Raw genomic sequence first — 27,525 nt, 5'->3', positions numbered from 1 at the left:
TCCAGTGGATGTCGGTACGTGCTTGCTACATTTTTTAGCACACCAACTTTCCATAGGGCTGGCCCTCTTCAGTAAAATATACTTCCCTCAACATACTACAGATGACAGGAACGTGGTAAAAAGATGTCGTGAATCAACTTAGATATTACTTGTGGACTGCGCGCACGAAAGTTAACTTATCCCTGAGGACGAAACTGTTGTTTATAAAAGAAATCGTTGCCTTATTAACGCGACTGCCGCGAAGAGTATTCGACAGTAATCAATTCATAGGAGTTGTGCCTGATTTTCAGTCAGGCGGAAGCTCAGGATTTCCATTCATTTGTTCCGTGCCCTACGGTCCGGTCCGTGGCCCGCGTGATACAGAAGGCTGTGAGAAACAACGGTGGTGATCGCACGCCATTTTCTATTTTTGCATAGCAGTGAGTTGTATGTGTACATTTTGTGTGATAAATTGAAATAATCATTGTTAATTAATTAACGGTTAATACTAGGGATGAGACAAGTTATCGATAGTCAATCGTAATGTACGACATGACCTTTTTTCAATACGTTGTTCTTTCCATGTGTAAATTCTCGGTACGCACGTAAACATATTTTTTTTTCCATTTCCTTTTTCTTTATTTCGAATCTGTGTTGGCTGCGACGACGATCGGATATCGTATGTGTGTATGAACTGAAAAGCGGCTGATTATCAAACTGTTATTTACGAAGAAAAAATAAAGTAACTCGAGTGAAACTCAACTCGCGAGAACCAGTCTGTGATATTAAACAGTACTAAGATATATTAGATGTAATATTAGTTGACAGTAACGCGTAACACTTAAATATTTAAGTTATTAAAATACGAGATAAAAAATAAACGGACATAAGAAAAAAAAAAAACAAAAAAAGAAAAAAAACAGCGGAGGTAAAAAACAAACTAAGTTTAGTGTGAAACCTAAAGAGACTGAAAAGCATAGTACGCTGAACTCGAAGAATGTCTACCGAATCTGTGTCAAGTGATAGGCAGCAGCCAGACGCGAAGACCGAAGGTATGTAACTAAATACAATTGAATTGTTTATCGAAGTTGCAACCTTTTCGCCACCGTTTTCTGACATTTACCGCATTTTTGCTACTGCGGTGTATCCTGCGAAATGTATCATATATACGTGTAATATATGTATACATACGTACGTACACGGATCCTTAGACGAGAAGATGTGGATCAGGATACCGCATTGAATTTCCCTCACCGCGATTTCGGACCGTTGCATCCCTTAATTAATTATCTTGTGCAACGTCGTCTTTGTGTTTTCAACGTTATCGCTAACTTTTAAAAACACGAACGAGCTCACTAGCCTCTCGATTTTCACACGTAATCTCCGACCATTTTCTTATTTTACAATGAAACAGCGAACAGTAGTGATGCTTCTATAGTCAAAATTGTGCTATTTACTGTATTTTGTTAAATCGTTGACGGTACCTTTTATTGCACACTAAATATCCTCGACGCGGAAATTTGGATAATGTGTGAACTGACTTGCAAACTGTAAACCACAAGGGGACATAACAATGCCACATGTACACATATGTTATCTAGATAACGTTTCTCAAATCTGCTGCATAAATTGAAGCATGTACTTTTATCGGTATTTACTGAGATCGAAACTTTTAAGGTTAATGCGCCGATGCATTTTTGGAAAACATTGTTATTTCACCACTTTGGGATTATCAGAAATTGATCATATGATAAATAAAAGTGTACTAACGTTTTACAAATTCAATTCCTTCAAAATTGTGAAGTTGCAAAATAGGGTGTTACTTTCAGAGCGTCGTTACGTTAACATCACTAACCTCGTCGACCTCGTGGGATGCCAATGATTTATTGTTTGTTTGTTTTGGAGCTTGATGACGTGTCACCATTGCGTTAGGTTCAATATAAACTATCACTGTATTAACCAGAGGTCTAGAATTATACGTTTCGAAAGTTATTCTTTATTCTATTGTATTCGAATACCTCCCACTTCATTCACGGTCTTTGTCATGCCGTATTCAATATTGTAGAAAGCAATGTATCTGAAGTCTTGGTAGATCAAGTCTGATCAAAAAGAGTTCCAATAATGAAAGAATAGATTAATGCAATATTTACCCATAATTTCATTAAGGGGACTATAGCTGCACATTTTTCAAGAATTAATTAAGAGCAAGCGAATGCCAGTAAAGAAATTTCTTTTTACATAATGTTTATCAATGGTTTGAATAGTATTAAAAAAAAGTATTTTCAATCACATAAAGTTAATAATATTGATGGGATGTGGGCTCATAAGTTAGGTCATTGTTTTTACATATGCTTCGTTTTGAAACGATATCTTGAGTTCTACTGGACCATTTTCAATCAAGTTTCACTGGAATGCTCCTAGGACGTATAGTTTTTGGACCATGCTCGGAGAACAAAAAAGAAAGTAAAATGAATAAAATTCGACCATTTTCGTAAAAACATGGATTTTTCGCTAAAATTTGAAGCTTTATTAATCAATAATTAAGAAACTAAAGTTTTATCGTCTGAACTGGAAATCAAAATGACACACGTAATGAAGATGCTGTACAAATTTCAAGTCGACTAGATACTCCATTTCCGAGAAATCATACAATGATATTCAAAAAAATGAAATGGGAGACAAACTCTCTCAAAGATTTGGATGCTTTTTCGAAACGATTACCCGTGCTTATGACGATTAAAAGTTCCCTGCACTGTGATACGAAGTTTCTAATGCAGCATCCTCCTTGATCCGCTGTTACTCTATGATTTTGTTTTGTCTAATTCGGCCTTTTGATCATTTTTCCATATCAACGCATCTGGCGTGGCACCCAGATTCCAAAAAATTCAAGTTCGCGGACCGCGCAATGTTTCACGTTTCTGTCTGTCAAATCCGTAATTTTTCGAATTCTTCAAAAATTCAAACGCCACTTTTCAAAGAACAAACAACAACGATTTTTTGATGCTTTAGCCCCCTTCAATATTCCATGCTCTGGAATAGCTACTCAGCTTTCATTCGTTCCTCGGAAATTTGTCCTTGAATTGCAGCCCTGGTCATAAATTTAGTTTTCTGTCAAACCTTATTCTTCATGCACATAAAAAGTTAAAGAACGGATCAGAAAAGTTTTGCCGAATCCCACGGGTCGGATGCCTGTGTAGCAAAATTAAGGATCTGTTGTTTTACAATTCTTAGTACAAAGATAGAAAATTTTTAATCAATACTTTTCAAACAATACCCTATTAAAATACTATCCAGAGTTGTGTCTTTTGAAGCATTTCAACGCAGATTTTATATCAATGAGGATCGGTGGTTCGAATATTGTCCAACCGCTAGAGAGGATATACATGTAAGCAGTAGTTTTAAACTTTAACTATCAGACTAAACGTTTACGGACTAATTGCGAACGAATTTACACTGTCGCTTTTTTGAAAAGTAATGTTGTCATGCTGCGTCACGCAAACCCTGCTATTACTTCAAGCAGGGTATCGTTGCAGAATGACTTTAAACAAAAACTTTGTGATTGACATTTCAAGACTACTATGGCGAAATATTTAATATACATAATTTTTTTTATTTCTTGGTTTGCAACCAAAAACACTGATTTCATGTCCTGAGATGCACCTGAATTTTCGATCGGTCGAGCTTGATCGAAAATTCTAATAATGATATCTTAACGTCTAAATCAAACTGGTTTAGCTGATGTCCAAAAGTACGATAAACGATGAAGTAGAGGTTGCTAAATATTCCACTAATAAATATTTGTTCATTATCAGACTTAGGCCTTCAATTAAGCCTGACTGATGGATATTTTAGATGCATATCTCAAAAAATGGACACTAAAAAATACAGAATCAAAATTGATGCTGCTGGCTTGCTAAAGCTGTGCATACATGATTTACGTCTTTGACATTTCTTTTCTTGCATCGTCAACTCATGAATAACTTTAAATATTTTCGAGGTGTTAATAATGTATAACTATAATTATTTTGAAGGTGTTAATAATGTACTGTTCAAAAGTGTATCCCAATCAAGTTGCGTGTATCATTCTCAGCTCACATTTGTTTCCACTCAATGAAACAGAAAATAATTATCGTTTTGTTACAGTGGGTATGAAGATTTTTCAAATACGTTGAATGTCCGTAAAAGCTTCACCGATTTTCTGTTATTCTCTACTTACATGTCGACATGTCAACGCTATGGATGCAAATTTTTGAGATATTGTACGTTCTCTCGGTGTGTGTGAGTGGTTAAAACGATATATTCTTATTTTTGGACCGTAAAAAAGTTCAAATGCTGAAAAAGAAGTTTCTGCAACGACTATATTCTCTATTGATGTAAGCAAAGCTTTGCACTCGCTTGTCCTCCGCTATATGAATTTCGCAATTTTTTTTCTTATGTCAAGGTTTAAGGAAGTTAGTTGGTAAAAAACTTGATGCATTTTATTAATCTTATTATAAGACGGTACATACATTAAAAATTTATGAAATCGTCTTTTTCAAAATACCAAAATAGATACTGGAATTATGAAAAAAAGTTTAAATATCTATGAAAAGTATGAGGTTGAAATTAGTAACATTGTAATGAAACATCGGATTGTCCGAAACGTTAATTCATTACAATAACGTTACTAACTTCAAGATGATAAAAAAGGGTGTCAGTGAATTTGTAGAAAATTTAATAGTCCTTTAAATAAAATGAGCCATCATCGAGTGAAATCGAATGAATCTAGTAGATTCGTAACAATTTTGAAGCAATTTGAAACGAAGCATCGATATCTAAGCTCTTGCTTGCAGTTCCAGTATTTTCTATGTTTTCATTCTCAAAGCGATCTTCCCAGCTTAAGAATATATTAATTTGATCGATACTACATATACGACTACCTCCTAATAAAATTTATAAAAAGTATATAATTTTGACCAACCAACTTTCTTACTTAAGCTGCTTACAATAAGTTGGAAAAGTCGGAGATTCTTTCGTTATCCCGGCGACAAAGCGAAAAACATTTTCTTTCCAAAATTATTCCTTTATCCGCGAACTAAATTCAACCTGGTGATCGCATAAAATATTTGCACACTTCCTAAAACTTATACCCGCCCCGAAGTTTTTACGTCCAATAATCTTTTTTTTTTTTTTTTACTTTTTTTTTTTTATTTATTTAGCGAAGTTCAAATTAGTAACGTAATAATCGTAATAAAACACAAAAACAATCTGTATTTTGCAACAGGACAAGGAGTTTGAGAGAAGTTTGCTTTACTACGATTTACTGAATTTTTTAATATTTACATAAAGTTACGAAATAACGATTTTTGACGAAACACACTTCGCTACATTAACGTTACAAACTTTAATCTCACATCTTGCTAACGATTGCTCATTCTATGCGGCGCATCCTCTACACTCTGTACTCAATTTCAAGGCTGAAAAAATTATTTTTTGCTCAGAGGGCTGAGTGTACAAGAGAACCAAACCTGTATCTGAATTATACCGTTCTAAGTCAACAATTACAATATACTCAAGGGCGAATTATGCGCTCTACATGCCTGCAGTTCGAATAGATTTTTGCGCGTCGTTTTTCCAACTGTAGTACATCGCAAGGAATAATTGAATGTACAAGGCAAACTGCGCAAAAATCATTCTACAAAACCGTGAGCTAATTGTTCAATCCATGAGTAACTAGTATTAGAGGCATATTCTAATTCATCGGATAGACGCCAGAAATAAAAATTGTATTTATTTTGTACTGGATTTTACGTACATTTCACATACTGGATTACGAATCAGAAATTTAGTCAAAACGGTCTGTCTTCAAGCGTCTCGTACTTTCCGACGACTCTCGAAGATATTGTCCCCAAGTTTGAGCATCCATTTCGGCTACATTGTTCACGTGGTCAGCAAGAAGTCGGGTTTATAGCATGTGTATTGGTGTCCAAATAGTAAACATCGCGGTCGAATTCAAAGGACAACGGTTTAGCAAATACAGCAGGCAAGAAGCAGTACATGAATTTGTCCGTGGTTGGAAATCGCCAGTTGTCTTTCGAGACGAAATCAGTTAGCGTTGAAAGAGTCGATCGCATCTTCTAATCGTTAAATCCGTATTTCACCCGTTCGATTCAGCTACTTTTGTTTACGTGTTCAAAAATATTGCTTATTCCGTTGCAAAATGAAGGTGGAAAATAACGAAATCAGCGCCGGTTCAACTTATCGATACCGGCGTCCGCGTCGTCGCCCGCTTGTTGGGCCGACGGGTTCGTGTATTCTTGATTCTCTGGTTATCCAGAATCAAGGAGTTCGATGGTCTCGTCGCAACCGTGCTTCCAATCCCGTAAAAAGAGTTACTTTTCGTGAGTATCACTTGGCTATCAGAGTTTCAAATTTTCTTTTTCATTAAGGGGGTACCCTGGTCGATTTCGACGTTGTCGTATATATGTATCTCCAAATATCGAAGTCCACGTATCTCAAACGCAAAAAAGGGCTTCATCCTTTCAGTTGCAAATTTTTCAACTCAATATTTCAGCCTGAATTTTGTGACACGGGGGTTTTTCAGGTTGCTAATTACGAATCTGAAATCAGAATTCAATCATTTCTAAATCCAATATAACGGATGTAAAATCTAATAAAAACTATAAAAATTCGATGATTCTGGTCCAAACTTGTCACTGGGGGATTTTGGTGTTATATATACGTAACAACGATCATTTGAAGTTTTAAATAAACTGCGATAAGGCTAGGAAATAGAAATGTTGAGGTGAAACGCTGAGCATCCCACTGTGACTGAAAGGGTAAATCCTTTCCGGTTTCTCTTCTAGATTTGTTTCACCATCATTACAGTTTGGTGTAATTCGCTAGGGCAATTTCTCCTTATTGCTAAAGACGAATACGCCTACATTACATTCAAAATGCTTCGTGTACAGGCTTTGCACGGACAATGTATTATGATTTATTTGCGGATACTAGTTCAGTGTCACGATCGGTGTTGTTTGATCTCAATATTGACATACAATGATACGTACATTGTACATATACCGCGAAAATATGGTGAAGCCGGCAACTCGTCGACCGAGACGAGGTGACTCCGTGTATTGCGGCAACCATGGCGGAATGGCCTTTTCTCACCGCGAAGACAGTGAAGTTAGTAACGTTAATGTAACGATTAATTTTTAGGAAAAATCATTATTTCGCAACTGTAGGATCGTCTCAAATTTACTAAGCTATTTTTAAAAAGCCAAATGTATTCTGATTATGGAAATTAAATTCCTTTAAAGTCGTTGTAAAATTTTCAGAACAATAGTTTTAGTTTCAATATTTCGTTACTTTAACGCTACTAACTTCAATCTGATTCATTGCGAGAGTGTCAGGTATCCGCTTTACCGATCCGCTAACTTGCGGACAGCTTTTTAGCCTCAATTATCTCGATCTGGTTGCAATTTGGATGATTTAGAAAGTCTAATTTTCAAGCCCTTGTACGTCAAATCTTTACGAGTTACGATCAATTTTATCACGGTTTCGAATTTTTTGTACTTGTTGGAAAACATTTGATCTCTCCGAATATAAAATACATTTGAAGGCATGAGAAATTCAGGAATTGCCAAAAACAATATATGTTTCCCGACATTTTCAGTCCTGTATATGCGAAAAGGGTAAAAATAAACTGTATTTATTTTTCCGTGTAATAAAATGGACGTTTTGTAGTATATCCTGGAAATTTTAGAGTAAACTGAAAATGGTATTATATTTATAATCGATATAAATGTACCAGGGACATATAAGGTGTTTAGAAAATTCGAGATCCTTGGAATATTGACATTTATTTTAACTCGGAACTCATTTTCATCTCACATTAAAAATTTTAGGATACCGTCTAAAATATCTAATTCTTCAATCAAAAGTATGAAAACAATTAATTTCCTAGACTTATTTTTGCATGAAACAACAAAGTTTTTGGATATCAGCATTCGGCACTGCATGTAAAAGGGCTCTGCTGCTTTCTTGCGATTGTAATGCATAAGCGTTAGTAACATTTAAATTAAGCGAAATTTTACTCGGTCGGTACAGACTGATTATAGCATCGTCTTAAAGGCTAAAAATTGAACGATTTTCATAATTAATTGTAAGTGTACACTACGAGGTACTGAAGTACAGTCAGAGCTAATATTTTGCCCTTAAAAACTGGCACATATCTTAAATCTGCCAACAGAGAGACTGAGGCAACCCATAGTTTCTGATTCTGGATGTGGGGTTATGTCTCTGGACCCCATCTTTTGCACTCTGGTTTACACTTTTCGATAGCAATACTGTCACATATATAATTGGTCTTATCATCATCGTTTATATGGCATCTATGTGACTTACAAAATGACAGCTTATTTATACATTTGTACATGTATCATGCATGCGATGGTTTAACAATAATTTCATAATCATAATAAGTACTAACATTAACTTGAAGTTCAAAAATTCCTCACTCTTATCATTTTTAAGATCCTTGCTGTGAAATAAAACTATTCAAATAACTCGTAACTAGATAATTCATTTCACATCATTTATTGTGCGATTTTCCAAACCCAGTAATATGAATTGATAATAATAAGAATTATATCTGTGTTTGTTGCTTATATATGTATAATAAACTGAATTTCATATATTTTAGTTTTTTGAATTATGTTGAAAATTCAAAATATTTTTGCTGCAGGAGATGAAGCGATAATATCGATGTCTGTGGCAGGCGAAGTGACTGATACTTCTATTGTGGAAGTGGGCAGATCTCGACCTCAGTTTCAATATACTCGGGTAAGCGAAAGATGTATTACTATTAATTTTAGGTAATAGTCAGATCTTTCACTAATTCAATTCATGATATAATAATCATTGTGACTTTCCATCCATAGGAGGAACTGATGGAAATGAAAACTCAACCTCTGTCCAAGCGTAGGCCAGATTGTTTGGATTCCGCTTACAATAAGTGCGTTTATATTTGTGTATATTTTATTTATTGAAGTTCCATAATTATTTGGTATATTTGATATATCTAAATTACAATTGTTTTTCCATCCAGTTCACGAGGCGTTTGGGACCCTGAGCGTTGGCATCTTGATAGAAAGCGAAGTGAAACTCCTCCTGACGATGACAGAAATGGACGCGGGGATCAAGTGATTGAAAATCATAGTAAACGTCGCAGCGGTGATTTTCGGGAACGAATCCGTAAAGAGTCGGATGGTATAGTGCTGAGTCCTCAACGCCGAAATTTTAACTCTGGATGCTTTGTCAATGTAAGCCAGCTGCCAACTCGGCGTCCAGAGAGCCCGATCAGCAAGCCAGAGGCAAGTAACTGGGAATTGTGGTTCAAAATAATATTCAGGGTGTATATCACATAAAAAATCTGGAATTAACCCATTATGTTTCTTCCTTTTGATGGTTCTGTATGCACCTTGAATATTAAACTTGAAAGACATTCGATGCGAAATATACTTTATAAATACATAGATAAATGAATATCTTTATGTATACAGCAGGTTGGGCATCGGGAACAAGTGCGTCGTATAGGTTCTGGTCGCATACTGACGCGAGACGTCTGGGACTTCAGACCTGATACAGAGAAACTTGAGCCTGATCGCCCGGAATTTAGCTTCAGATCTGGAGCAACAGGTGGAGCACCACTTCGAGACAGAGATGTCAGGGACGCTCGCGATGTGGGAAGGGATCGTGAAGGACTTAGAGACAGAGACCGAGATCGTGATAATATCAGGGAACGAGATGAAAGATTTGAAAGGCGTTCATTTACCAGAGACTTTGGTGATCGTGACCGAGATCGTGAACGTGACCGGATGGACAGAAGTGATCGACACGATCGCAGTCACCAGATGGATCGCGACAAGGATCGTGGTCGTGACAGAAGGTTTGGAAATGACCGAAGGCGAACTTACAGCGACAATAGAGAAATCGACGAACCAGAGTGGTTTAGTTCAGGGCCGACGTCTCAGCACGACACCATCGAACTTCGTGGTTTCGAAGATATCCCTGAAGATAGAGCGCTCAACAATAACAATATGAAAGGTAAAAAGCAGTCACCTGCTCAGAAGAAACGGAGCAAGAAAAACTCGTTGGACAAAGATGAGAAACAAAATGATAACACATCTGGGCCCAAGGGACGCAGCACACCCACACTAACCGATCAGCCAGCCAATTTAGCTCCAGCTCCACACTCGCCGATATCTGAACAAAACGATCTCTTGTCTTCCCCCGATTCTAAAGAGAAGTCTGACGCAGGGCAGAACTCAATTGCTACATCAAAATCGGCTAACGACAGTGGAGATGCTAACATGGCACAGACTAATAACCATCCAGATTTTAATCTCGATGATTTTCTCAAGTCTGACACCTTCCCTGGGGTTCATGGTCTTTTGACTGTAAGTTTATTCATGTTTTTACTTTATGAAAGAGAAAATAGAAAACTTTGAACTGAGTGACAAAACTGCATTATTTGTAAACCGAATTTAAATCAATTATCATTGTTCTAGTCAATATTTTCCTGTTATGTATAAGTAATAAGTAACTGGAATGATGCATGCTTTGTTTTTATGTTAGAATGGCGTTGGATCGAGCAGTGGAACCGGATCACGCTTTAGCCAATGGTTCAAGAGGGAAAGTCCAGTCCAACAAATAGACAGCCGCCGAGCTTCAATACAGGATGAACTACTGAATAATTTGCTCAATGATATTACTGAACCAAACATTCAAATCCCTTCTGTCACAGAGTCCAATACCCACTTTGCTCCTATTTCACCCGCCAACACAACTAATAATACAACCTCAACGACAGGAGTTAAACTGCTTGAAATGTTGCAACGAGGTAACAAGCCGAATCAAAATGGCCAAGGTGATGCTGCCAACACTGTTGTACCGTTGATGAAAAATTCTTCTCTCAAAGATATGGGTAAGACGGAGTACCCGGTTTTCAAGACGTACCATTTCACATTTATTTCGCATATCTGCATAACACGACATGATAATCACAAAATTGTTGTTTTAACGTTACTAATCCCTTCACGCGTGAAATATCCCAATTCAAAGTTTAGAATCATTGGTTCACTTGAATGAATTGATATTATTCATTGATTATTAGATCTTTTTCATTACAGGCCTATTACAGTAGTTCAATTCTACATTTTGAACAAATTATCTAACTTGCCTACGTATACTAATTGTACATCTGTGACTGGCAGAGGTTGGCGGAAAGGTTGTGCACAGCTTGGAGGAATTAGAAGCCCGCATGAGGGGAAATACAGCTCCACTGTCAACGGTTGTTGAACCGCCTAGAGTGACTAAAAGCGACGAAGATCTCTCTGCTTTCAAAAAATTGGTAAATATACATTTGTTTATTTACAATTATAAATGTTGTAAAGTGTATACCTATATTAACAATTATCTATTACGTTCAGTTGGCTCAAGTCACTGGTGGACAAGCTGTTCCGGCGGCAAACGGTCCGATCTCACAAAAATCTCAACCTATCACACTAATGCAGGTGTGTAACTAAACCCTAATAAATTGTAAGTTCTGTAGTTACATTCATGTCAGGAAAATATATAATGGTAATATTCTATGCTTGTACATATACGTATATATTGCATAGAATCATTCATGGGGAATATTCAAACATCGTAAAATTGTTTTTTTTAAATTCTCAGCTATTGAACAAGACGCAGCAGCACGTCGCTCAACAACAACAACAACTTGCCGAACAAATGCACCCACCGAATTTCAATCATGCTGGACCTCTTGGCCCAACACAGCATCCCCACCAAGCCCAAATGCAGCATGAGAATTTGCTCAAGGTATTGCAGATCCAGGTTAGTACACTTTTACTTTTTATGACGGATGAACTTTTGTTTTTTTAGTCTTCATCTCATACGATGGTGGAAAAGCAAATTTAATAGTTCGCAAATTGCAGTATATTTAAACGTGTCGAAATTTATAATTTGTTTCAGCAACAACAAAAACAGAGACAGCAACAGCAGAGCGATATGTTGTCCATGATGATGGGAGGTCAGCGTATGCTTGGCATGAGTCCATTGCCTCCAGACATGCAAATGATGGTTAATAATGCGCCGTCCAGCAGGGAACTCTTGCAACGACCAGAGGCTCAGGCAATCATACAAGGCCTGCAGCAGGGTGAAATCACTCAGCAACATCTGGTTCAACAACTGCAGGTAATTGTTTCAAGTTCCTTCCGAAAGGTAGTTATTTAAAGGTAAGGTGACATATACAAGTAGATGATTGAAAAATTTGGCTAATTATTGGAATTTATGTCTCAACACCCAATTATTCAATTCGATTGATGTTTGTTTCATTTAAAAGTATGTAGATTGAGCTTCGTTTACATATTCTTTGTATTAGAATCAGTTGATAGGAAGTATTGTTACGGACAATAATGTCATCAATTTCATTCAGTGACATGTTTTGCAGTACCCATGATATCTCGAGAACGGATCAACCGATTTACTTCAAATTTGAACACACTATTCTCTGATATTTTATCCTTTTTGTCATGGTTCCATTGTTTTTTATCAACATAACGAACAATAGGTGGTCGCCCTTCTGTCAAAATCGTATCGAACGTTGGTAAAGAGGATAAACTAGCTAAGAATAGTATTTCCAAGTTTGAAGTAAATCGGTCAAGTTGTTTTAGAATTATTGTACGTAAACAAAAAACTTCACCGAACAAATAGTTGACATAATTATCAATGACAATTGATCCAGTTTCTCAGTCGACTAATCTTAAATGAGCCCTTACGACAGACATTTGCGCACTTGACGATTTCTGAAAGTTATATAAGTGTAAAGCTCGGGCTCGTCATTCGGAGGCAACTAATTTTTAAATATTTTCTTTCCAATCGCTAACACTTTTTTTAATTTAAAGAATCCTGCAATGCAGCATCGTCATCGAGAAGTCTTGGTTAACATACTAAAGATGTACAGTGGCGCTACACCCCGAACTGTTAGTCCACATCCAAGCGCACCTACGCCTCAAGATCACATATTACAGCAGATGCTCTATCAGCAACAACAGCAGCAGCAACAACAACAACAGCAACAGAAAAGAATTCCGTCACCACTGAATAATGGTGAGTTTTATACGTTATTAAACTTATATTAATAAACTTCCACAATAATGCGCCATGTTGCTTCTTTCCTCGGTTCTTCGACAAATTATTTAGTCGAAATTGTCCTTTATTGCATTAAATAATTTACGGATGCACTGCCTAGCGGGAGTAATTCGTACGATTATAATTGACTTGGTGTCGTATTTGTGAAAAAAGGGTAACCTCATGATTCGTAAGTGAAGGAAATATTGCAACTATGTGAATATTACTACAGGAAAATTCGAGGTATTTTGCAATTGGCGATGCGTTGTTCAGTGATTGTTTTTGTAAAGAGAAAACTTGGAATCTTAGATCTAGCGATACCCATGTAAGTAACATAGCAACAATTATGAATACAGAAAAATATGCAATTTCGAAGTACATGGGTAATAGGCAAGTTTTGACAAAACTCAGGCCGGCATTTAACTTTTTGAAATCTTAAAACAGTTCCATTTTGCATACTATGTATTATTGGGAATGCAGCTTACTGTCCACCACCAATAATATCACCAAACTTGGCTGTGAGCCCTAATACATTGACAGTGCAACATCCAGGTAAAGCGTGTCTCAGATTTTTGTAAATAATTGTGTCAGTGGGCATTCCTAAGATCTTTACAAAATAAGTTACTTTCACTATTATTGCGAAAAAGTTTGTATCATTTTAATTTTCGCTCACTGCAACTCTGATATTTAACTGTCTTTTGACTTGACATTTCAGAAATACATTTTTTGAGCCCACTGAGATCCCACAAACCTCTAACAACCATACTTTAGACAACAGCTTAATTACTGCATGGAATATAAGTCTACCATTTAGTGCATCATTTTATCGTAATAGACATTTTTACCGTTAGCAGCTATAGGTAGTCATGAGAAAAAACAGTTTTGATATCCTATCACGGTTCCAAGTTTAAAATAAATTTAATGTTATCAGTATATTGAGACTTTTCTACACACATTTATGTTGCTTAATGTCATCTTAAGAATCTCCTTATTTTAAAGAATATTCTCTGTCATTTACTATTATTGCTATTGCTATTATATAGTGCCCATCTTGTCTGTTTATTTGCGCAAATTGTTCTACACATGAAGTTTGTTTGACTAACACTTATTATCATGCGAACAGTGATACCACACCGAGTACCGTCTCCGCGTGAGCTTGTGATGCATACACAATCTATAATACAAAATGCATTGATCAAGAAGAAGCTGGAGGAACAGAGAGAAAATTTCCGTAAACGACAAGAACAACAACAGCAGCAGCAGCAGCAACAGCAGCAACAATCACAGAGAACTATCAGCCCTATCAATTCACCTGCAAAGCAACAGCTCAGTCCAACTCCTCTGGCCTTCACACCCACCTCCGTCCTTCGCAAGATGACCGCCGAGAAGGAACCCGAGGGTGCGAATGAGTCTGATAATATACAACCTATCCTATCTCAATCTTCTTCTGCTTCTGCTTTTACTTTCGCTTCCGCTTGTGCTACTGTTTCTAAAAAACATGCTAACCGTACTTATCCCAAAACCTTATCACCATCCAATACTTGTACATCCAATCAGAGAGACTTGACTGCCAATCTTGGTATTGAGCAATCTAGCAGTGCTGCGCACTCTAAAGTCGGTAACTCAACTAATGATGATAGTTCAAAAGTGCCAAGTGAGCCAAACCACAAACCTAAGCATGCTAGTACAACGTGTCATAACCATGAAACCAAAGATACGAATAATAATGGCAACTTGGTGAATACTAGCGAGAAAAAGGATGCTTTGAACAAAAACAGTTCAGACAATGACAAGCCAAATGTATTGGTTTCATTACCTGCGACTCACGACAAGAATAATAATAATAATAGTCCTATTATCATGAATATTAAAGTCAAGCAGAATATTCAGACTTCCCTGAAACTAAATAGATTTCCAGGAACTGTCAAGTCTGTAGCAACTGTGCAAACCCCTACAAAACGTACTGCCACTTTGGAAAACAAAAACGATATTGCTTTACAGAACAGTGACAATGAAGTCACCAAAGTCAGCATGACGTTGGAGCTTTAAAAGGAAGTTTAATTGGAAATAGGAATTTTTATTTTTATTTTTACTTTTTTTTTCTCTTTCTAGATATGAATCATTTAAATCGGAACAAGACTTGGCGGTTTGGTTTTCTCAATATACTAGTTACCGATTGTTTAAGCTAAATATAATTTTGTTTTATTTTTCTTACTAAGGGTACTCGCACGAGTTTGCCTTTATTTTTTTTCACCGCATATCGTTCTTTTTCCTCTTATTTTTGGAAGCGATATATTTCAAGTACTTGTTACTCTTGCGATTTTAGTAGTCAGTCTAATTTTTTTTTGTTCGATACCAAACGTACGTCTGAAACCAAAAGCCAAATGATTTCCCTGAAAACTTTTATGCAAGTATCTACCTGATTAAGTATTTTGGAAAGATTTTAATAATAAATACATATTATAAGTATGTTTTCTGCTAAATTTATCCCTTTATTTCCTCTTTAACATGGACTTTTAATCAAAGACACGTGTTTTGTTTTCTTCCACTTAAAATTCTCAAAATTTAGTCAACAGCTCGATACTTATTAGACCATATATTGTGGAATGATTTTTATCAAAGCTTGAAAACTGAGAATTCAATTTATGGAAATTACTTGTACATTCGTAGTTTTATTGCATATGGTTCATTTTTCGTATTGCTTTGCAGATTGTTCAAAAAGAAAAAACGATAACGTCACGTCCTCGGATAATATGTGGCATGATATTGCGTTACTTTCTACCTCTCCTCTGTATATTAGATATTGTACAGTTCTGCTTTTCCCTGCTCTTCTGCCTTTTTGCTTCTTTGCTTCGCTATTGAGCTTCTTCAAATCTTCCGTCTCACTTGTAAGATAATCTCTGGAAGTATAAGCCGGTGTGTATGTGGGCGTAGGCAACAGTGATCCAACGAAAATGGGCGGCCAGGCTCAAGTCTCCCATATGCAACAAGTGCAGTCCGCAGTACAGCTGATTGCACAAGGCGTCATTTCACAACATAGTACACTGCGGCCACAGCCAGTACAGCCAACGTGGTCCGCTCCCACAGTCAAACAGCACCCCGGTATGTTTAGTTACTTCTGTTGACACAAAACTTGGCAGACATTGCCATTTTTTGTTTTTTCTTCGTCAATCTTCAAAACCAAATTCAGAAACAAAGAGAATCTTTGATAAAGTCAATAAATCGAAGAGCATTGCGACTTTTCTTCATCGGTGGTTAGCCTAAATTTCCCAAGTCACTTAACAAAGCCAGGATAATATAAAATTGAGATTTATCGCGCAGAATAGAATCTTCCTAAATTCACTTCCTCATTTATTCATATACAATATGATGTAAATACTCAGGTAAGATATGTAATTTAATCGAAAACTTACAATTCCCTTTAATTCGGTCCTAGCCAAATATAGTCTGAATACGATAAAGTGCAGCTAAACTACGACATATCTAAAAAATTCACATCGTCAAGTGTACACGAAAAGATTTTTTGAATCTTGGGTAACTCTTTCTGCCGACTACTCCAACCTCTTTTAAGAATCTTCTAACAATATAACTATTTGGTACTTGGTATTGATTATAACTCGTAACTTGTTATTTTTTTTTAATTGTGAAACATCAACAATTCTAATAATTAATAATAATGCTTTAATTTAATGTAAAATTATTTGTGAAAGTCATGTTAATTGGGAAAGGTCTACATTAAATTTCACCATAAACGATACCATATATATGGAGACAAATAACTATTTATGTATCTGCTATTTTCTTTTATTGTGCATTAATTTACAGTTTTCGAGGATCCAGGATTCAATTACAACATTATCGACTCGATATTCTGAATACTGTACAAATGCTAAATTGTGCTAGCTTTTCTTGTAATAGTCCATCGGCTTTGAATCTAAAATTTCGCCAAAAATAACTACGTTTGTAGCATGTATGTACTAAAACCCTGCAAAGTCATGAAACAAAGCAGCTACCATCTATCTTCTAACAGTGAGGGTTCATTTCATATTTTAGGGTATGAAGAAATTTTATACTTTGTTATAGGTCGGCCTATAGTGAAAGGTGGTGGTGGTGGAAATCAATTTCAGTACAGTGGTAACGCGGATTACCAACAGCAGCAGCAACAACAACAACAACAACAAAGACAGCAACAACAGCAACAACAAAGAGCTGCAGTCGGAGCGTATGGGAATTTGGCCCGTTCAAAACACACAATGGCATCACCGTTGTCCCATGTACCCAACCCTGCGCAGTTCAATCTCCCACCCAACTCCATAATTGGCCAACGATCGAATTCTGTTAATAATCAACTTAAGCAATCACAACAAGTCCAGTCTCATCTATCCAGTATACAGCAACAGCGAACAGTGAATCCTCAGCTGCAGCAACTCGTTATGAATCAAAACTACAACTCTGCTCGTACTGGTAAGTGACAGTTTAAATTCATCCCAATATACTCTTAGTTATTAGTATTTATTGCATCTATTGATCGATTACCCTTAAATTGGACCCTCATGTTTCGGGACATACATGTATAATATCTTGGTTCGAATTTGATAGATAAAAAAATTGGTATTGATAACCCAATTGCACCAAAAACTTGTCATAGAACCTTAATTGGAAATAGAGTTGTGTGAAATCCGTTTGATATTCCTATTTTTTATATATCTTAATATTTTTTAACATTTGAAAAACATTGATAGGTACAACTGAGCTGTGGACTGTGCCATTTATTTGACTTCATCTTTTGACCTCCTACCCATGCCTTATCCTTCACAGGCTTACTCGTGCCCTATGTAATCCATCCACTACTATAGAAAACTCAGTATCGTGTCAGCTATGAATTTGTCTTCAAATACCAGCTATAGAAATTTTTTGTATCTCGCCCACAACTGGTAACTTAACATTGGGTTGTGATTCCATCTCTTGTTATGTGATCGTCATCATCGCTAACTAGTTATTCAGCTTCATTTCCTACTAATCAGACTCACATCAATCATAGGTAAATGAAGTAGAAGTCAACAGAAGATTCCCAGCGGGAAATAAATACGCGCTCTTCGGAGTTTGGCGCGCACAGCAGTTCTCACACGCTAGAGAGATTTCGGGTCGTACAGTGGTTCAATTACGTCGAAATAGATTTTTGAAGGGTGAGCAAACTATAAAACTCTATGTTTTTTTATCAATCTCATAAAAGTGATTTAAATTGGGTGACAATTAATTGCTTAAAGAATCAAGAGCAGGCGGTTCTGAGCGGGAATGGTACTATTTCTGCTAAAACTTTTTTCCTGACGGCAAGCAAACGACGAAACTTTATATGTTACGTTATATTATCACTGTTCACGTTTCCGGCACAATTAATTGTTTGAACACTCGTTATCGGGTTATCGTATAAAAAAACTTTACTATTTTACCGTAATTCGAATATAACTTTTTTCTGAGGGTGAGTAAACTACGAAACCTCATATTTCTCCATATACTATTGAAATGAACTTCATTGAGAAGAAATTATCAGTTTAAATAATCGTCATAGGGTACTTTACTAGTGAGCACAAATCTTCTACTAGACCATAATTCGACTGGAGCTTTTTTTTTGAGGATCACCAGTAAAGTACCCAACGACGTTTCTTTGAACAAACAATTCCTTCTCAATCAATTTCATTTTGATAATATATGAAGAAATATGAAGTTTCGTCGTGTGCTCACCCTCAGAAAAAAAGTTAGTCGAGTTATAGTAAGATAGTAAAGTACCTGATAACGATTGTTTAAACGATTAATTGTGCCTGGAATCGTTCACAGTGAAAATATAACGTAAAATATCAAATTTCGTCGTTTGCTCGCCCTGAGGAAGAAAGTTACAGCAGAAATAGTTCCATCCGCGCTCAGAAGTAACATGCCCAACCTCGATTCTTTAAGTAATTAATTGTTACCTAATTTAGGTAATTTTCATGAGAATAATGGGGTACATGAAGTTTTATCGTTTGCTCACCCTTCAAAAACTTATTTCAATGTAATATAACCACCGTACGATCTGAAAGTTCCCTAGCGCGTCAGAACCACGGTGTGCGCCAAACTCAGAAAAGAACGGGCTTATTTCTTGCTGGTAATCTTCTACTAACTTCTGCTTCATGATAGGTAAGTTATCATTTTAACTTCTACTAAAGTTGAGATAATCAGAATTCACCTTACAAAGTTCAGCTGTACAGATGTGCATGTATTGCCTGCTGCCTATAAATACAGAGGCTGTATAATAACGCTAAGCAAACATGTTTGTTGAGTGGCCTGAAATATGCTCAGAACACTTTAAAAAAAATGTAGCATGTATATGTTGTCAGCTCTCAAATACATACGCCAAAAATAGCAGTAAACCATTGTATGCATTCCCTCTCAGGTTTTGAGAGAATCTAGAATGAAATTATGCATTGTACTGACCATATGAATATTAATATAGAAACATATATTTCATTGCAAATTTGTTATCAAATATTAGCTTAATATATAATTTGTACAAATATTCAGGCAGCACCGCAATCCTGAATCAAATCACACACAACGGTATTCAGAAATTGGACTAGATGCACGTGAACTTGTCTCATATTCCTCAATCCCCAGAAAAATCAACGTTTCCAATGGACCCAAATAAGTAATCCTTTTCTCCTCATTTTATATATGTATACCATATAAGACTCCGAGCAGGTTATTGGATAACAATTCATTATTCCAGATCTCGTTTTCCGTAATCGCAGTAACTGTATGCAGTAACAGTAAAACCAATTTTTTGCAGATTGGCTTAGAGTTGTGTCAAAGTATAAGCACATTGCAATGCTTTTTTGTAATACTTAAACTTAAACACTGTAAAATTAACAATAAAATTTCATCATATCTGGTATATATTTTAATTAGCAAAAATTGTTTGTAAAGTAAGCAAATAATCAGTATGCAGTTTTTCTTTTTATAGATGGACGAGCAATGCAATCGCAACCATTGAATATTCCTGTCGGTCGTCAGCCATCCCCCAGTCTTGGATTTATGGGTAGCAATGGCGGGGATCTCTCGCCAACTTCAAACCAGTTAGCTCGATGGTTTAGCCCAGAATTACTAGCGCAAGCTCGTGCCGGAAAACTACCGGAATTGGGACAAACAAACGTCGTTTCATTGGAGGAGTTGGAGAGGCTTCAGCATGCCTCGACGACAGTTCACAATTAAATTGATATTATCACTGAGTAACAGGAGAAAAGAAAAACATCACCTGATTCTCTACCTAATCGAATTATGTCCACCTTACTTTTTGCTACCCAAAAAAGTAACACATGAATATTTATATTTGGATAATAGAATTGCTAGAAATGCAATTTCACGACTACATGGGAAATATTTGAAGCTGGCTTCAAAGAAATTAATATAGTTGCCAATTAACCGTGTCGAAAACAAGGTCTAAGATGGTGAAAGTGTTCCAACGTGAGAGTTTAGTTAGAGTGCTGGTGTCAAAGCTTGAACGGTTATACCGAACACTAAACAGTTTTGCAAGCCTAAAATCTGAAACATTCTGCAGGACCTGCATGGTATGTGTCGGTAATTTATCAGCAGTGTTGCAAAACGAAGAAACAATGCGCCACATTAATCATTATTAATGACTCTTTGAATAAATATTATGATATTATTCGTGACGTCGGTTATTTGATTACTCATCAGTTTGTTGTGAGATAAAAAAAAATGTAAGATGAGCTACTCTTGACTGGAAAACGCTGTATTAGTTTGACTGATAGATACGCTGCGTGTATAAAATTGATCATGATACATTGTAACTTTGCATATGACACAGGTAAAAAGCATTATTCATACAATGTCATTATTGAAGTAACAAACTAATTCCCTCATAACTAAAAGGTGAAAAAAAGAGAGGATTTCCTATTACTGATGTAGGCAAGTAGAGAGGAGAAAAAGAACCTGAAGTAAATTCCTAAACAAATTGTTTCTTTCTTCGTAATGCGCATACGTATAGCATGGTATTTGAAATGTCACAAAGTAACTGGCATTAATAGAAATTTGTTAATACCCAATCTAAAAATTGCAAAGCCATATTCTGTATCAATTGTGGATATACATAAAGAAATTGAATAGTGTATTCGCAGATTTTTTTTCTTTTTTTTTCCCCCCTTTTTACCGTAGTATCACTGACTATTAGTGTCTATTATAATCCGACATAAAAATGGATCAATCTCCCGAGTGCACAGTTGCCACGAGTCATACCTAGGTGTATACACATGAACATTAAAATAAATTTATTATAATAATAATATATACTTTTGTAGAAATACGAGAAAACAGTATGATAAAAAACCGACTAAAGTTGAACCAGCCTGAGTTATTCTAGTAATATTATTAGCCAGTAAATGATCGCAAACACATTCCACCAGTAATGAGGACACGAACAGAACCTTTGACTTTGTAAGCTCAATACATCAGCATATGCCTCTGCTGGCGTAAGTTTAGTTTATAATTAACTCGATAATTTCTTATTTTCTAATTGCACTTTTCCTACGATGATGATAATTATGCTTGAAATCTAGCATGGAATAATGATAAAAGTATGTTGTATTTTTCTTCGTCTATTTGTGTTGGTTTTCATTTATACTATATAACTAGAGAATCATATTATAATCTACTAAACGACTACTAATGAAGCCTAATTCCCTACCTTCATTTTCGAAATCTCACACATCATTATTTATTATATTGTCGAGATTCCGTTATCCAATGAAGCTATAGTTTTTGTTTCCAATAATCGTAGTCTTTTATTTATCTGATGTAACGGAAAATATACGAATAATTCCATTTGTTGACACACTTATCTGAAAATAATACAAATGGCAAATTTGAATATTAGAAATGCTTTCTTTGATCATTCGATACACTTCGTGTTATCCAATTAATGTTAACCATAGAGAGAATGAACACTAGTCACTCTCGAAATTGTGTGTGTATGTATATATATATATATATATATATATATTTCTTTTTTTTTCACGAAGGAAAAAGCATAGATGTGAAATGAATCAACGATAAATGAACATAACTTACCTCATATATGAATAAGTCTTACTGGATTTTCGTAAGGACCTCCTTTTACTAGAATCAGATGTGGTAAGTGACTTACGAATCTTACTGCAAATCAAATCAATGCTCATTCTGCAGAATTTTCCAAAAACCGATTTCCAGTTTAACCATTGGATTAGAAAAATTCACGTCGAATAAAACTTGCTCTCATATGCTCTTTGTATTACTGCAAATGGTCATCAAATAAATTACGAAAAATCATTTCAGTGTTAGAGTTTATGGCATTAATATTAGGAAAATATTGATGCTTGCGTTCATTTTTTTTTCCGGAATACCAATTTGAGAAAGTGAAATTCATTCACGCATACTTTCAAGATCCTTGTGTAACTGTCTAGCTAAAAGCTTTATCTGCAGCAACAGAAATATTGCAAAAGTATAAGGAAAGTTATCAACAATTGATAAATTTGTTATTGTTGTGTTATTCAGCTTCTGTGGATAATAGAATATCGAATCGAATCTATCATTACTCATCCAACTTCCTTCCCTTGTGCTTTTCTGCATATCAGTATTTGTTTTGTTGCTCTATGACTGAATGCTAGGTAACTATGACACAGTCTGGCATTGGCTTGTTAGTCATTACAAGAGAGAAAGCGAGACTGAGTGTTTGTACGAATGTGTTTATTTTATAAATCCACATGTTAAATTAACAAAAAGACACAAAATTACTTTGTTGGTGGTAATGGAGGAAACTATAAACAGGCATGCACCAGAATGAGCATGCGCGTACTCAAATTAGATAATAAAAAATAAAATTATACTCTACGTCGCTGTTGCATTGATGACACCATGTAAGGATATTGTGAAATTAACGTTTTGTCACCAGATTCCATGAACTTGACGAATGCAACGCTGTTGTTGTTACTAAACACTATGATATAAATTTGTTTACAATAACAATATGAAAAGCGATAATAACATGTTTAGAGTATACATAACAACAAAGCTGATATACTTCGTAAAACTTGTTATTATTGTGCAATATCGTTGCGAACGAGGGAAAATTGTGTTACGTCTATGCTCTAATAAATCAAATGCTTCTATCGCAAACATTGGTTTGATCTCAAAAATCGATAATATAACTGGCAACCTATTGATGGCCAAAGGAATGTCTTGGGTTTACCAGCGATTGCAGTAATCATCCTATGAATTATAATATTTGGCAAAGTAGTACATATATATTAGGGTGTGGTATTTTAAATTATGATTTTTTTTTCTTAATCTCCCACCAAAAACCTATAACAGGACAAACAGAAATTGCAGTTGATATTTAGAGGCTGCTCAATGCTTTTGACTCAATTTAATTCCGCGCAAAACCATGTAACATAGAAACTGCAACAAATACTCGATAAAAATATGTTCGTTTATTCAAAAACAATGGTTTTTTTTCTACGACAACCAGACTGAGGCATCTGAAACACATTAAGTATCGTATATATATTAATTGTCAGCACCCAGTTATGGGAGAATTTGTTAATTGTCCCATTCTAAACCTGTTTTTCATCATAGTTTGAGAAAAAAATTTGGATTTAAAACAACACACCCAAATGTACATATATTTACTTTATCTGTAACATTTACTACGGATAGAAATCTTAGAAGTAGTTTATTGTGACGTATAATGTATTAATTCACAGTTAGTTAACTATCGACGGTGTGTTTAGTTTATCGATGAAAGCACAAGTAACTAAATATCAGTGGCAACATCATTGACAGTTTATGACGATGACTACCTTGTGCAATCTCAACTTCCACATGACAAATCCAATCATTGAGTCATTGTCAATTTATAACAGATTGTTACCATGAAGGGCAGAATATATGTGGAATAATAATAACAGACAAACTTTAAGAGTCAGACTTTTCTTGACTCAATCCTGTTTTCAAAAATATTAAAAGAAAACAGATTTGCTGCTACTTCTAACTCGATTAGCATTGCTGTTATCCAATTACATGAGAATTGTGGAAATTCATAGGTGGACATGAGACAGAAATAAACTCAGTGTAATGTTATTCAACCTGAACATCTCACACATCTCTTTGCCCAGAAGATGAAAAGCTGGTTATATAAATTTACCACTTTCATTACTCGATTACTGAGAAATTTCAATACGACGTTATAGAATTATTTAACTGTGGGAAAAATATCAGAATATTGATTTTGTCCGGATACATATAAACTCAGTTTGAGAATCCATCTCGGGTGCTTGTGCACTGAGAATTTGTTCCATTACTCAATAAATGTAAATAGTTGATTTTCGAGGTAAGACAAATTTATTAGTGCATGTATCAGATGACTGTTTTGTAAATAAAATTATTAAGCATAATATGTCAAATCGATAACCTTGTCACGAATAAATATGCGAAAAATTAATGCTCCCAACTATTACATGCATTATGCATTTTTCTTATTCTCATTCTAAATACTTTAACCAAATCCCACTACGTGAGAAATGCTTCTCGACTAATCAATTTCTGTGTTTAATACGTACAAACAATGGTTCAATCAAATGTTTACCAATGGAATTGAATTTCGTACGCTATAGTTGAAGTTGTATTAGTCAACTACTGAAAGACAGAGCTAGTCGTACAGAGTCATCTCTCTGTCGGATGATCAAAAGAATAGGGATCGGCTGCCAGACGGGGAAAGTGATTAAGCAAGCGCGCAGCTATACTTTTATATGGCCATGTTTCCCCTGCGAAGTCACCACTGATCCTTTCTTAAAAGATCGGTTGTCATTATTATATCGCATTTCTGTCACCACCTGTCCACGATGCCGGTTGGCTGGCAGTGAAGCCGTTCGGGCCCAGCTTCACACCGTTTGCAACCGCAGCAGCGAATGACCTGATTTGAATTGAAAGATCCTCCATCGTGTTGTGTGTTTTGTACTTGAAGAAATGAGTACCTTTCATTACTTATCTGGTAACAAAGTGAGTAACCCCATATACTTATGTTCGTATTTTGCATTGTAGATGAATCTCAACTCCATAATTTTATAGGCAGGCTAGCAGTTTACGGAAAGTTTTCGTGAAAGTACATCATGCAGACGGAGTGAGTAATTTCAAATCTATTTTTTTACACTGAAAAGGAGTATTAAGCTCGAATGAGATATAGTCTATAGATGAGTATTAATCGCAAGGAGTACGTATCACGAAGTTGATCGAATTGGAATGATATAATTTGATAATTTTGATAAATGCATAAAATTGATAATTTAATTTAAAATTGACAATGCCACGTTGAAAAATAGATCGAACTGTTGATGAAATAGAAGAGTTTGGCCGTGTGCGTCGCGAAAGAAATGCTATAACAAGTATTCCAACTTGTAGTCGTGTGGTTGGTCGAGATGTTGAGATAGTCAATTTTGTTAATAATTCAAATTCTCGTTGAAAAATTAGAATGATTGCGAAGGACAAAGGTTTCGAAGAAAGCGTAGAGAATTTACTAATACTCCAAATTTTGATATTGATGGAATGGATGAAATATCTGAGCACTACATTGGAAAGATAGATGTGCCATGTATCTATTGTGATGCGAGACATTTTGCAGCGGAAAAAGTTTCCAACAAGGAAAATTCTTACAATGACTGTTGCAGTCACGGTAATGTAATAATAGATGCATTATCCATCTTTTCAGTGAACCTTCGCGCACTTTTCGAGAGAACTCATTCGAATTCGAATGATTTTCACGAACAGATTCGATATTATAACAGCTCATTTTCCTTTGATTCATTCAATATTAATTCTGTTGAACTCATATTTTGTTGAATTAAAATTATTTTACATCAACAATAAATAATGTATTATATGTGCTAAAAAAATAACAGATATTCGTGTATTTAATGGAGAATTAATTGTGAAATAGTAATTTATTTTCAAGAATACATTTCACACAGATATGTTATTGATATTGAAGCAATATAGATCAGTGATGTAAAAATTAGTATGGTATAAAGGACTTTGATAAATTTTAATCACGTCACAGCTACGAAGTAGTAAGAGATGGTCAAGTACTCAAATCCTATTTTATTCAGGACTTGCGTAAAAAAACAACCCTTGTATAGCTTGTTGCTTTAGCTGCAAAAATAATGCCGATGCGCGATTGCACGGCCGAATCCGTCCAAATCGAAAATTATTCGGATTTTTCAGTAGTGTTAATGTATTATATGCGTTAATCAATTAAAACGAAAAACTATAAAATACAAGCGATTTATCAGTAATGGTAATAAATCATACGTAATAATTTGTCAAATTTTATTTTTTTACGATATTTTTAAAGTCCTTCATGTATTTGTATGTAGAGACTATCGGGAATCATTTTATGATCAGTTCTACACTAAATTTAAAGGAAAAGGGACTTTTTGATGTGTCTAACAGAATGGTAAAATTATAATTCAAAATAGAAATCCATAAATCAATGCGCGTATTTTGTGTTTTGGATAATACTTCATCTCTTTATATTGGCGAATTTGAGACGCGTGGTAGCAACACTAGCAACATTGTTTTTTTACTGCATGTATGTAGGGATTATTCGTTACTTGGAAGCTGGCAAAGAGTATGGGCTAGAGCAGGCTAGAGTGGAAGGTCCTATAAGATCCAATGTATAAAAGCGTACCTTGATTTTCAGCACGCTCTGGCGGCTCAGAGGAAAATTAAAATACCCCCACTACGATTTTGGCGCTCCCTTTAAACCGGGGAATGTAGACATTTTTTGCAAAAGAATTCTTAAAACTTATAATAAATTTTTTGCAATGAATTCTTCAGTCAACGATAGTACACGTACATTCCGAATATGTCTACATTCCCCGGTTTAAAGGGAGCGCCAAAATCGTAGTGGGGGTACTCAATGAGTACTTTGCCTTGGAGGCTGGTTACATTTGGCTACCTGTGCGCTTCCTTCTGACGACTTGCGGTACCATTTAACTGGCAATCCTGCCGGTACGGTCTGATTTCTAATGGATCTCTAGCGTCCAAGCATGTATTCCAGAAGTTTTTTTTGTTGTTTTGACGATCCACATCCAGTTACATTCAAAGATTAAAATTATTCGCCTGCAGTTGACGGAGTTCGTTGATTGTGAAGTGTTTCGAAGAAAATATACCAGTAGTTTCCTGAAACAATCCCCTGTAATATATAACCGAAAGTAGAAGGTTATTGGGCCACGAAAGAGAGTCAGGCCCCACAGCCGAGATTATAGAAAGCTGATATTTGAAAAACCG

The 27,525-nt window shown here is 35.6% G+C and overlaps 1 protein-coding gene and 1 long non-coding RNA gene across 5 annotated transcripts; one reads left to right on the top strand and one right to left on the bottom strand.

Annotated features, from left to right (window-relative positions):
- The first annotated feature begins 83 nt into the window (after positions 1-83).
- LOC124298648 (putative uncharacterized protein DDB_G0271606) lies at positions 84-24,406 on the top strand. Of its 4 annotated transcripts, none has more exons than XM_046750934.1 (16): positions 84-1,031; positions 8,708-8,805; positions 8,904-8,977; positions 9,071-9,335; positions 9,528-10,421; positions 10,600-10,948; positions 11,238-11,374; positions 11,454-11,537; positions 11,701-11,862; positions 12,001-12,222; positions 12,933-13,137; positions 13,639-13,710; positions 14,282-14,557; positions 16,093-16,260; positions 17,242-17,622; positions 20,153-24,406. In XM_046750934.1, exons 1-16 carry the CDS (start codon positions 977-979, stop codon positions 20,398-20,400), a joined length of 3,690 nt encoding a protein of 1,229 aa, XP_046606890.1. In that variant the 5' UTR covers positions 84-976; the 3' UTR covers positions 20,401-24,406. The 4 variants fall into 4 exon arrangements, with proteins under 4 accessions (XP_046606890.1, XP_046606888.1, XP_046606887.1 ...); XM_046750932.1 differs by having other exon boundaries at positions 9,525-10,421; XM_046750931.1 differs by lacking the exons at positions 84-1,031; positions 13,639-13,710 and adding an exon at positions 6,006-6,359 and having other exon boundaries at positions 9,525-10,421.
- Positions 23,706-26,449, bottom strand: LOC124298649 (uncharacterized). The gene is made up of 2 exons (XR_006906854.1): positions 26,363-26,449; positions 23,706-25,228 (listed from the first exon to the last, which is right to left on the bottom strand). It is a non-coding gene; the product is annotated as an uncharacterized LOC124298649 (long non-coding RNA).
- Between the last annotated feature and the right edge of the window lie 1,076 nt (positions 26,450-27,525).

The sequence above is a fragment of the Neodiprion virginianus genome, chromosome 2, assembly GCF_021901495.1.
Source record: "Neodiprion virginianus isolate iyNeoVirg1 chromosome 2, iyNeoVirg1.1, whole genome shotgun sequence".
Classification (NCBI taxonomy): Eukaryota; Metazoa; Arthropoda; class Insecta; order Hymenoptera; family Diprionidae; genus Neodiprion; species Neodiprion virginianus.
The sequence above is the reverse complement of the archived record's forward strand: the minus strand, read 5'-3'. Positions and strand labels throughout refer to the sequence as shown.